At 43.9% G+C, this 13,409-nt stretch overlaps 1 protein-coding gene across 2 annotated transcripts in view; it reads right to left on the bottom strand.

Moving 5' to 3' along the window:
• Positions 1 to 6,554, bottom strand: part of LOC142575855 (ankyrin repeat domain-containing protein 27-like) — a 36,465-nt gene extending 29,911 nt beyond the window's left edge. Inside the window, exons 1-7 of one of the 2 annotated variants that reach the window (XM_075685557.1) lie at positions 6,097 to 6,554; positions 5,702 to 5,807; positions 5,323 to 5,359; positions 5,132 to 5,205; positions 3,657 to 3,712; positions 898 to 966; positions 743 to 798 (exon numbers count right to left, since the gene is read on the bottom strand). In XM_075685557.1, coding sequence (XP_075541672.1) covers positions 743 to 798; positions 898 to 966; positions 3,657 to 3,712; positions 5,132 to 5,205; positions 5,323 to 5,359; positions 5,702 to 5,807; positions 6,097 to 6,144 — 446 coding nt within the window. In that variant the 5' untranslated portion in view covers positions 6,145 to 6,554. Of the gene's footprint in view, positions 1 to 742; positions 799 to 885; positions 967 to 3,656; positions 3,713 to 5,131; positions 5,206 to 5,322; positions 5,360 to 5,701; positions 5,808 to 6,096 lie in introns of both variants that reach the window. The other variant, XM_075685556.1, reaches the window with a different exon arrangement.
• Between the last annotated feature and the right edge of the window lie 6,855 nt (positions 6,555 to 13,409).

Consider the following 13,409-nt stretch of genomic DNA (forward strand, 5'->3'; position numbering starts at 1 on the left):
CGCACAAGTGGTGCAATAGTGTGTGTGTATATATATATATATATCAACTCTCCTTTTTCCAAAATAAACAATAGTTGTGAGTGCAGCGATTGTCTTGTCCATTTAGTCTGCTCCTTTGTGTCGTGTTTCCGTGCACTGCTTCACACATTAAAATGAATGGTCGTCAATTCGCCTAACTCGACTTTGCCGCCCTCTAGCCCTTCTTCATCTTAAGAAATAATTATGGGTTTTACGTGCTAATACCACGATACAATTATGAGGCATACTGTAGTGGGGGACTCCAGAATAATTTGGACCAGCTGGTATTCTTTAAAGTGCACCTAAATCTAAGTACTCAGGTGTCTTCACGTTATGCTTTTTGATCTTGCTACACTACTAATTATACTAACGAATACGTAAGTGGCACGACAGAAAAAGAAGAATGGGCACACGAAGTAGAAGTACAACACCCACGGACAACCATGCATGTTGTTTATTCATCCCTTGCATCCCTATTTTCAAATATTTTCTTATGCCATTTACTCGTTCATTAACACAATGAACCAACTATCCCAGACCAAGGTTTTGATTGACTGCTAATGATGGCTTGCTTGGTAAAAAGTACTTTTTCTGTTCCATTTATGAGCTTCCCATACCGGTAAGACTATTGCATTAATGAAGCCAAGGTTCTACCTACAGCGAGTCAATAAAGCTGTTAAATAAGTCATACACAAAACCAGGCTAAAGATACGAGTAAACTCACTCTTTATAGGACAGACATTTCTCCAAATCTGCAGGAGTAAGGGAACCGTTTGTTTCCTGCAAATACAGATGAAAATGCAAAATGTATAGCACTAAAAAAAAGAATTAACTTAGAGCATTTAGATGACTATACAAAACACTTACCAAAACACCTACCATGTCCGAATCTGATGATGCGCCCTCAAAAGGCTTGCTTATAGTCAGAACTCTGTACTGCTTGAACTTCTGAAATCAGATTGTAAGGTGGCTATGCTGCAGCACATTTTAAAGCCTCCGTGGCAAAAGAGGCACATAAAGATTCCTAGCTCAAAGTCACGGGCCATTATGCATCATGTTCAAACAGCGCCTCAAGCCCTTTATCAGCGTTTCCAAATGTCAGTCGCATTTTGACATATTTCACTCAGTGCAATAATTTCATACATCGAAGGGCACTAACACAGCAAGTTCTACTGCACCAAGCAAGTCAATGTTTAAGCATACTTTAACAAATCAGCCATGGTAACAGCAATGAATCTTTCTTCTTTCTTTTTTCCTGAAGCACAGACTATTTCAGTTTGACTATTGTGCAAAGAATGCTTCAGTTTCAGAACACTAAACTGACTATCGCTGCTTGTAAAGTATTCTCCAAGCAAACTTTTCAAAGCACTCCCAATACTTATCTAAAAAGCCCACAGCTTGGCAATGCATCATCACCAGGCAACACATTGTATGCAAAGGAATTTCAGAAGATGGAGCCACAAGTTAGTGACTAAGTTCTGGTACATCTGAGGAATTCAGTCTTTGCATGCTATGTTATTCACATGCCTTTCCCTTGATACAAACAGGACATTCATTTTCCAGCCACGAGAATAGTGGCGAGGTTGACTCATTGGAGAAATATGCCTTTTTGGAAGCATTGTCTTGTCAGCCAGCGCCCACTCTGACAAGCCAATAAGACCATCAATAATGTGAAATGCTTTTGTCGTATGAGGGGAATATTGTTTCTAGTAGTGCATTTGCAACGAATGCACCATGCCCAAATACCACAACCAACTACAACTTACAACCTGATGTATATTCGCAAGCACATGAGCACGTTGTCGCTCTTTAGTGCAAAATATGGCAGTTAAAGACGCAAGACTGACCGTGAAATGAAATTATTTGGATCTTTTAACTATACACAAATATAACGTGCAGACTACCATCGTAAAAGGAGTGTGTCTAATAACAATTTTAATGTTCTCACATGCACTCTAATAGTGATAAACCTTCAGTTTGGTTGCAAGCCCGGAAGATCAGACGAACTTATTTTAACAAGTTGATAGTCTTCTGAAAGAAAGTTTTTTTTCTAGGTGCCATAAAAATGATGGAGCAATGGAGAGTGCACTGCTCAGCTCTGACCCAGGCATCCAAACCCGGCTCATTTAGATGACAGAGGTCGCTGCCAGAACCCACAGACTCTTAGCCGCCGCCTGACGAGGAAAAAGGAGCGAAACTTCCTCGCCCCCCTTCTCTCTAACCCCATCCGGACACAATAAACGTTTTCTCTCTCTCTCTCTCTAAGTGCCATAATTTGTCACACTAAATAGCATCAAGCAAGCAGAATATTTCATCAAAAGAATCTTTTTAAACGTTTAACTAGTTTGGATTTAAAATGCACTTGATCAACTCTGCTTTCATAAGTGCTTTCAGAGGTAGAGTAAAATGTTACAAATACTGAAAGAGGTAAAAGTAACTCGCAGTCATTACTACACTACCTCATAACCTGTGCCATCTGGGCACAAACATGACATTAACTGCTTAATGCATTAAAGTTTATTTCCAGTCATATGGTCCTACATTTAAACTGTTTAAATGCATTAAAATTGAATGTCACTTGCAAAATAGCGTGTTCTCATAACTCACTCGACCATCGAATGCATGTGATGCTTACTCTTGTACACAAAGCACCAATATCTTGCTTGCTTTTTCTCCACCCACATGCTCATTGTCAGTTAGCCTCCAGATAAGGCTACCCACAAGAAACACATTTCTGAAGTAAACTAATACTATTCAATATAAAAAAATATACCTATTGATATTTTTAGTGGCACATCGTGCACTTTTACCTGGTAAATAATACTTTTGACAATATTACGATTGCAAGAAATCTTACCGCATTGGTATGTAATGTAATTAAAAATGTGCATGTAGCACCAACTTTAAATGCAATGGCATGAAGAAGTTTAATGTTCCAGACATTAACCTCTCCTATCAACACCTGCATTCTTCAAGCACTGACGATGATAGCTGTAGCTTTTGGTTACTCTAATTACCTTCAACAATCATTCATTAGGGGAACATTAAGCCCCACGGCTATTTAACCATGTGAAAGAACATATTACAGCAAAACATTATTTTTCTTTAAAAGCTTGAACACCAATAAGCTACTGAAAAGTCTTGCAAACAAATCAGCAAAAGCTGCAGGCATAAATCTGCTTCTGGTAAGTGGAACTGACCACCCTGGTCACAACGCATGTAAGCAAGTCAAGCATGAAAGCCCTTAAAATGTTACGCGCCAAAAAAAAAAAAAAGAAAGAGAAAGAAAGAAAGAAAGCCTTAAAGCTTATTTTGCATATATGAACAGCAGCACAAGCAACACAAATACACACAAAAGAAAGCACCACAATACATAGCATTGAACTAGAAATTACACTTCATTGGAAGTAAATAAAAAATAAAAAGATCATGGACGCATGCATAAGACTAAGGCAGAAGAAAACCATACCAACCCCTACCATACCAACCACAGCTAAGTGTGGTCCTTCTCTGTGTACCTGTGTGGCTTACACTGCCGTTCAAGTATGCATTTCAACCAACCAGCCCAAGTATCAGTCTTAGTAAAATATTGTAAGCGCCTTAATGTATTGAACAAGCTCTAACATAAGATATTGTACCCTGTTGTAGCAAAGTTCTTCACCAAGAATCTTCACCGTGAACTCATGAGGAAAACCTACAGGATAAGAAAACGCAATGTTCAGTTAGAGCTGAAAAAAAGAAGGAATATATATATATATGCACATGAAGTATATTTTGCATGAACGTATTTATATAGCCCACAATACACACGTCTGTCATGCATAGTGTGCTGTTACTGCTACTGAAGGAAAACACAGTCTTTATGCTAAACTACCTTACTGCTGCATAACGAGCAGCAGCAAGATAGTTTATTTAGTATGGTGAAGTATTTTTTTCAAGGCTCGACTTGCACTTACGTGGCAGAAAAAAGGATGGTTACTGGTAGACAAAATGAAGGACAATATTTGCCTTCTTGAATTTTGTGCCCAAACTTCTACATCAGTCCGTTAGTATGACGCCGCAGCTTCTGAAGCAATTTTGCCAGCTTGGGTCATTTTTGTGCAGAAGTAGTTCTTAAAACTGGCTAGGCTGACTCTCTGGTTCCTTCAGAATGCAATGTGCTTCTTTGTTTATAGATAGATTATCAACTAGTACAGAGCAGGTGATGTCCAAACCTCATGAGGCCATGAAAAGTTAGCAAGGGTACTTCAAGCCAGCGTGACATTTGCCTACATCTCACGTTTATGGCAGTGCATGCTGTGCAAGAAAAAAAAAGAAAATGCAAAACAGCAAAACAATTTTGTGACAATTTCCGACAACATGTAAGAGTTAGGCAACTTTGCACAACTTCGAATTCCTATAGATGTGACAACTGTTTAATAAAGGCAGAATTATCAGACAGAATGTACTTTACCAGCTAATTTCAAGTATGCCATAACGCAAGAAAACTGACATGAAGTGGAAAAACTTGATGTCCATCCAACGGTAGCATGAAGCTCAATTTCTCAGAAGCAAGCTTTGGAGCTGAAGAAAAATTCATCCTGGCCTAAACAAATATCTTCAGTAAGTATGGACAGCTGGGCTAGTTGGTTGTGATTGGCATTATGAAACATCGTTCCAGCACACAATTGAACACGGACGAGAAGAGAAGGACAACACACTGGCGTTTGTGTTGTCCTTCTCGTCCATATTCAATTGTGCACTGGAGTAATGTTTCATAATGCCAAATATCTTCAGCTGTTTAACTTTCTTTTTGAGAAACCTATATGGGTTTCATCTGTAGCTACATGCTACTGTAGGGTAGACCATTTCTCGCTTTCATGAAACTTCAAAGAGTTTCACTAACTTGCTATTGCTATGAAGGTTTTGCCTGAAGTGCTCGCATTCATGTTTACAGCGCAGACTTACTAAACTCACAGAAAGACACAAGTAGACTGGATGAGCACTGTCCATTCTACTTAGTAAATCCATGCAGCAAATACGAATGAGACCTACAGCAACCAACTTGCCCACCTCACCAGATTGATCGCCTGAAGTGATTCGCTAGACCAAAGGTGCTGTCAAAGACACATACCTGAAACTGCTTTGATTTCTGCTCCATCAACTTCAACACTCTTTTTCAAATTGTTTCCAGAGAATGTGTACTGCCTGCAATTAAGACGAGCAACTGCTGATAATGCTTGCCAGCTAAGAAATATATTTGTATGCACTTGTTAGTACATGCAGGAAGAAATAAATGTAAAAAGAATGTGCATTTTTTCTCACCCTTTGAAAAGTGGTGATGGCCTCAAGATGTGGGCATCTAGTGAGAATATGTATACCAGAAAGAATCATAAACTGCTCTGTTGATTTCCATTAGATTTCCTAGCAAGGTTTCTAGTTTGAAAGTGTTATTTTGCCCATTTCCAACAAGCGTCGCATTATCATAAGAGTGGTAACGGGAAAGGGCTGTTAACAAATGCCAATTACGAATAACAGTATTAGCTACCAGCATGGCAGCAAAAGAACAAAAATATGCGTAAATATTTTGGTTCTGCCTCCAGTTACAAACCAGTTACATTAAAAGAACTTAGGTGGCAAAATTCAAATCGGTTACTGTAACACGTAAATAAGGTAGGATTTAGAGGTTATTAATACAACTCACCAACAAACTTTGAGTTTATTTTCACTCCTTTTAGCGACGAAGCATGTGGTACGCATACCAGCCAGCAATTTGCTTGAGCATCTTCGTACTTCGATCGATACGTCGTCTTTGGAGGAAAACAGATGAGAAGAGGCACGTAAGTGAGAGGGTGCGTAAGTGAGCGGAATTCTCAACGTTTACTGATCATTTGCTACTGAGAACGACCTGATCCACACTAATTCACAAGGTCATGCAGTGGCCGAAACACAGAACAAACGTCTCAAAGCAGGATCGCGGCAGCCGCCGCCGATGCGATATGACAGAGCGACGTTCTCAACTTGACAAAGTTACAAATACGACGTTATTACTTAAGAACAAAACTTTCAGACACCGCAAACGAATTGGAACACTCTTACCTGCAACAGCTTGTAAAAGGGGTTGGACTCCAAGTCGTCCGCGGACATCCTTCTTTGTGGCGTAGATACAACTTGTTGGAAAGGTCAAAACTGCTAAGAATGCGAGAGATCCCACCGTAACGACGGCTTACTGCTCTACGTCAGCTACTCGTAAAACGAAAGCTCGTACTCTGACGTAGGACGCTTGAGCGGCGTGACTCAAGGTATTGGGGGACGTGCGTTGATAACGTTTCATTCGTCCGGCGCGACGAACGCAGATGACAGGGCTTCTCGCTGTATTGGCTCAGAGCCCAGCCGCGCTCCTTCCGTCTCTGCGGAAAGCCAGAAAAGCAGTGCACATACAACAAAGCCAGTATGCGGACGAAACAGGTGAAACTACCGACATTCCTTGAGCGCGAACATCTGTTACGGATTGCATCGCTTGCGGAGCATGTGGACCAGTTGACGTCAATAAGCGTCCAGTCGCGCCCCTACGTGCCTTCAGGTGGCGCTAGTAATTATCCCGAATCAAAGCATATGGAAATGTAGCGGAAATAAATTTAAAATATCAAAACGATGAGCTGTAGTCGGCTGTAGTAGTGAATTATGTATTTGCGCGTATAGTGTCAAAAATTAGAAGTAGCAGCTTCACTTCTGCAGCAAAGCTTGAAACTTGCAGTGCATGCTTGACGAGCAATGAATCCACGCAGTCCACATCCACCATCGCTAGTAGTTTTGTGAATAATGTCAGCAGTAGTCTCTATACAACTTCGTAAGCAATTTGCATGTTGAAATGAGGTCGAGGTTCGAGGTCAGTTTTGCGCAGCTGCTTATGGCTGCTTTGGGTGCATATTTGCTCCTCCTGAAGGCATCAGTTGCGTGGTATTTCGTAGACTTTATCCGTATGTAAATTTTTGCATCAATTTCCTAAAAGATGGCTATGGTTTTGGGCTGCTAAGCACGAGGTCGCGGGATCGAATCCCGGCAACCGTGGCCGCATTCAGGTGGGGGCGAAAGGCGAAAACACCCGTGTACTTACATTTAGGTGCACGTTAAAGAACCCCAGGTGGTCCAAATTTCCGGAGTCCCACTCTACGGCGTGCCTCATAATCAGAAAGTGGTTTTGGCATGTAAAGCCCCATTATATTTAATTGCCTAAAAGGCCACTTGGCTTAACGTATTTCTGTGCACTTTTATTGGGATAGCATTAAGACTCTCGAGGCAAGTTCGCGCTGTCGGAGCCGCCGCCGCCGTGATGTCCCAGTATCGACTGCATATGCGCGGCCCACGTGTGTAGTGTTAGATGGCCTCCGGAGACGCGGAGTGCGTTTCGCTGCAAGAGCGACGGAGCCAACTGGACGCTCCCTTACCGGAATCAATTAAGGTTGCTGGCTCGTCTGGATAGTAAACGTCAAATCTATGTGATTATTTGATTGGGCGCTGGCATACGCCAACGGTTTTCCGTCGATCTCATATATGGCTACGTTTACATGAACCCGACGCAAGTGGTACACGTCCGATGAGGCTGACGTAAAGCCCCTCCATCCATGCGCCACCGCCGCTCTTCCGGCGTAAACGTTGTCCAGACCCGTCACGCGGTCACGCGTGACGTCACGCGTGACGGGTCTGGACAACGTTTCGCTCGCCGTTTGTATGTAATCAATAAATGTCCAAGAGCCGGTCAGAGCCACTGAGGTCAGCAGTACGATTTGTTCCTGAGCAACTTGCCTTCATTCGCGATGCTCAAGCAGCTGCAAACGTGTGCGATATGTCGGACGGACCATAACTTGAAAGCTCCGGGACATAGATGAAGTTCTTTTAAAGCGATTAGCTTTCTTTAGCTATTTCGTCCGTTTCAGCGTTGGCGGTCGGTCTTGCACCGCAGATTCAAAAGCGCCAATGTAATAGGCGCATGCTCAAGCCAAACCACGGTGCAAGAATAATATTCTTACACCGTGCGCAAAACTGAGTTGTGGTGCGCACTCGTCGCCGAACGCCAACGGGAGGAGGGCTGTCGCCGAACGACAGCCCTCCTCTTCTCCCGCCGCTCTGTCCTCTTGTGGCGCCCTGTCCACATTTGACGAGATACTTGTGACGAATCAGCTAATATATATAGCCACCTGTACTACCTTTACAAACGTGCTGGTTAATGACTATGTTCTCTGCGGAGTTAAGCAGTGAAATAACAAACGCTGGCTAAACACCCTCGCTGCAGGACACTTTCGGCTATTCCTCAGATTGACAATCCTTGTCAATGGTTTCTGCACAGTTTTTTTTTTTTTCTAACAGTGACTCAAGGGCGGCAGTGAGAGCCTTTGCCAAGGGCACCATTTCCAGACAGCGCCTGGCGATCCTCCGCGGCAAGGACGTTGACCCGCACACGATCATTTGGTTTCCCGTACACATGGGAGACATTGACGGAGCCCCGACTATTCTCAACGAGTCGGCTCACGACGTTGCGCAAGGGCTTACAGACCGCGTGGCGCTAGGGCAGCCAGTCGTGGAGGTTACGCGTACTGCAGGGACCACCTTCTCTCATACAACGAACTCATGAAACACCCTTGCTTGGCGCGCAAGTCATATCCGCCTCCGCACATAAAGCTAAACAGACCCCAAGCTCTCACCCTGAAGCTCTTGCAGACGGGGACCTATCCCAATTCCCTATTAATAAGCAAAATATTTCCCGAAGCCTTGGCTTCATACACTTGCCCGCGATGCAGTAGAGCAACAGACTTGGAACATATGCTCTGGCGGTGCTACGCGTTAAGCAGCGACAAGGACAGCTCACGTGGCTCTCCGCAGCCCCGAACTATACAGAAGAACAGACATGGACATCCATCGTGCCTGCGATGCGGCCGAGAGGCTATAGGCCTTTCGGTCCCGATGTGGGAGCGGCCCGTTTCGGCCTCGGAATCTAGCGCGACCTCAAGGACCTGAATAAAGTTTTTCATACCATACCATAACCTCCGCAATGAGCTTGGCACATGTCTTGGCACCATACCACTCTGCACTCCCGCTTTCTCTCACTTTCCTTCGTCAGTGGCTCTTCTGTATTTCTCTTTCACCCCGCATTGCTACCTATTATTTCATTTAAAAAAAAAATACATATATGAGTGGTGGCGGCTACCGACAGGCATGGATTTGCTGGTCTTCCAGTCCTTCCTGGAACTACGTCACGAGCATGTCCGTCAGAAGGAAAGAACGAATAAGAAGACAAAGTAGAATGAGCGAATTAAACATATTAAATTTATGACATAAGTGATTGCTAAAGGGCTTCGTATAGCTCGATTTATGTCCTCATTTCATAAGCCGCACTCAGTGGACGATGACATGAACGCCTATTCGAAAATTGCGGTTCTCGCATTCTTGTTTATAGTAGTGGTGGGTCGTGTCGAGAAACCGGCTTGCGGGTTTTGCACATCGTCCATTTCTGTGCCACAACATTCTTTTCCGTTCTTCTGTTGCTCAAAATTCGTCAAAACGTAGTTGTTTTTCTTCGTGGTGGAATACGTCGGATCCTTTCACATCACCTTAAATGCCACTTACCTTCCGTCTCAATCTTCACCATCCCCAGTTCTCGTTGTCGGTTTTTCTGATAATTAAATCACCGTGGGAAAACCAGCTCGATCACTCCCACGTGACGGAAGTTGCTGTATAAACTGCTAGGAGCAAATATTGAGAGATCGGCCGCCTCTGCGCACGTTCAAGTCTCTCAGAAAGACATATATGAAGAAAGAAAATAAGAGAGAGAGAGAGAGAGAGAGAGAGAGAGAGAGAGAGAGAGAGAGAGGGGAATGCTAAAGCGTTAAGAACGTGAGTTGCAGAAGGAAAACCGACGGGTTACTTATACACTCTGTTGCCCCATATATTTTATCATAACTGCTTCTTCTTTGCTGTATTCTTATATTACGAAGAAACACTTGAACAAACACCGGAAAGAAGTTAGTGATGAGATTCTGCGCTGCGCCCCAAGTAACGTCGGTTTTCTGACCGTCGAATGTCTGTTAAGAACGGACGAAGGGACAATCATCACCCATAGATCTCAACGAAATCCCATATATGCGGGCTGTATACTGTAAAAGCAAGTTTTGCTCAAACTTTCGCGAGGAATAGTGCATAGCTAGGAGAATTATATACCAGGTTTCTTTTTTCTCCCTTTAGCTGGACGAAATTCTTTAGAATTGTACTAGCTATCTGCCACAGGTAACTTCTAAAAATTTGGTGCAGCTAAAGAAAAGAAAACAACCTTTAGACAGATGACAACTTCTGCATACTCCTGTTTACGGCCTTAAAGAATTGTTACTCATCAAAAGCACTCGTAAAACGAGATCCAAGGGCGCGTTGCGCATTGTGTCTACCCCCGTTAATTAGAGGGACCCTGCGGCACCATTTCTTCATACCTGCGGAAACACTACAGAGAGTGCGGCGCACTTCAATGAATACATTTCCGAACGACGTTTTGAAACGGACCTAATAATATCGGAGGTGCAAAGTGCGAAACGTTTACTTTCCCATTATTCTTCAACATACGTTTTCCTTTCAGCTGGGACGGCGTCAATAGCAATACTCTGTATATTCCTCCTTTCTCGCTTATTCTCTACGCGACGCAGTTATGGTAATACTTAAGCATCGTATTCGGACAATGGTGCTAGAGAGCGACATAATTATAAGGAGCAGTGTAAAGACGGGCGGGACGCGTTATCAAACGTCGTTTCCCAGTTCGCTATATAGAAGATTTCGAAAATGTACGTGAGTGGGCGCGCAAGTGAGTAATTCGTGGCCATGGACAAATGCGCAATGGGGCCTCAATGCGCTGTCGTGTGGTCTGTGATGTCATATATATATAGATGGGGCATGACAAAGGGTGCATCGAAGCCGCTGAAAAAGCAATATTTTTTTTGTGCGAGATTGTGGGCGAATTCATGCTGACGCAGAGGAAAAATATTTGGCTCGCATATGTTCATGACATCATTGCATACCTACAGATTGCGCGCGCTTCAAAACGCGTTGCAGTGCCCTTTTGATGTCAGCGTCCTTGTTTCCAACAAATGTATTTTGCTTCTCTCGCAAATAGTTTTCCTCGCTGCGTCTGAATAAGGAAGAAGAAAACGATGACAGCATCGGCAACGGTGCCGAGGCGTATTCTTGTACTTTGTTTCGTGTGCTTGTCTTTCACGATTATACTTGTCAACGTGAACTGGGGCAGCATGGGTAAGTTTTACGTGCCGCGTTTTACGCTTTATGCGGCGCACGTGCTACCTCCTTCCTGCCAGATCATTCTGCGGAAAATTATTGTTATTTTTCAGTCGCTTATTGTCGGATATACAGTTTGAAATATTTTCAATCCCTCGGGGCATGAAAGTTATGTCAAAGAGGACCAGGAGCGTTTCAGCTAGCGCACCCCTCACCCTGCTTCATTGACAAGCGCGTTTAACCAGCGGGCCATAAACTACGTTGTAACTTTTTTGTTTGTTGCAACGTTGAATGCAAATTGGATACAAATTGTGTATTTTTGTTAAAGAAAGAATAATTAAAATTAAATGCTGCGGTCTTACGTGCCGAAACCACTGCCTTATTACGAGGCACGCTGTATAGGGACTTCGGATTACTTTTGACCAGTTGGGGTTCTTATACATGCACCCAATGTACGGTACACGGGCGTTTTTGCATTTCGCCCCCACGGAGATTCGGCCGCCGCGGCCGGGATTCGATCCCACAACCTCGTGCTTAGCAACGCAATGCCAAAGCCACTAAGCAACCACGGAGGTTATATTAAAGCGGAGCTCTCTCTGCTTCTTCACCCATTGCGTGTACTATATTGCCAAACAGACAACTTCGCCACTGGATATGTTGCAACTGGGCATGCGACACACACGGTACGTGCTTGTTCTTGGCCAATACCACAGAAAGGAAATGTCCCACGCACTTGCTACATGAGCACAAATAGATAAGTATAACAAGCAGAGTAGTAGCTGCATCGAAACATTTGAGTCATTTTCTAAAAACATTACCGTCATCATAGTGTTACGTTTGCGTAGCATGTGCTTTAAGATGTGCACGGACATCAAAGAACGCTTCGCTTAACACGGATTCCCACTGTTTGCCACGGATTGTTTACGGAGCAACGAACTGATACCCAGAAACCTACGTGCTAACGTTTCCCATTACAATCTCTAACGCTTCACAGAGTGATGTTCAGAACTACGACACATCCGAATTTGGTGCCACAGTGGTGAGGGGCGCTATAATTTGACTTCGGACGGCAAAATACCCTAAACCGCTGCTGTTCATAACTCCAGCAGCCTGGTAACATTTTACGATTGCAATGTCGACGTTTTTCTGATGAGCGGTTATAAGTCTTAGAGTAGACGCATGTACGTATACAGACTCCTTGGGGTACAATAAAATATTTACGCTTGGTTGTGGACGAGGTGTCGCGTGCCGCAGAGCACATTCGGGCGAGACATGTACGTACATTGCCGTCGAAACGTCCTTCACACCCCGAGCCGGACGTCGCTGTTTTTATCGTTGGTCAATCTCATCGCTCCTCTGACAACTACAACAATACGCTCCGTACAATGAAATGACTGCTATATTTGTACGCCTCGTACAATTTATAAGAACGTCGCTCCCCAAGCACAACGAATTATCGGCATATGTGAACGTGTTTGTCTAGCCAAAACAATATCCACGAAACCTTGGGTGTTACTGCCATCTGAGAAATACGAAGTTATCCTGTGTCCTTCATACTGTCTTGCACTGCAAAAAGCTGGCACTCTGACTTTGTCGCTCGTGCTGGCGAAGAGTTTCTGTCGTGCTCGAAGCTCTTTGTCAAAGTCCTAACTTGTGGGAGAGTGTAGCAGCGGATCGTGAGAAGGTGCGCCCGAAATAAAAAAAAATAAAATTCTTGGGTTTTACGTGCCAGAACTTCGATCTGATTATGAGGCTCGCCATTATAGTGAGGGACTCCCGAATATTCTGGCCACCTAGGGTTCAGTTAACGCGCATGCAAAACACGGACGTTGTTTGCATTCCTCCCTCATTGCTATGCGGCCGTCGGGATCGAACCCGCAACCTAGTTCACAGCAGCGCAACTTCATAGCCATTGAGCTACCTCGGCGAAGTCTGGCCGGAATCTAGACCAAAATCTCCATCGCGCCTTCTTTTCTTGAACCCGTGCAAACTCAGTAACGCAGGCTCCGGCAACATGTAAACATTGATTGTTATGAGAAGAAATTGCGCCTCCTGGTTTCGGTTTTTCAAACCGCCATAGCGCAATCGACAGCTGGCGTAAGAGGCTATAGAACCATGCATGAAGCACGGGGGCAGCCACA

This window comes from Dermacentor variabilis, chromosome 3, assembly GCF_050947875.1.
Source record: "Dermacentor variabilis isolate Ectoservices chromosome 3, ASM5094787v1, whole genome shotgun sequence".
Taxonomy (NCBI): Eukaryota; Metazoa; Arthropoda; class Arachnida; order Ixodida; family Ixodidae; genus Dermacentor; species Dermacentor variabilis.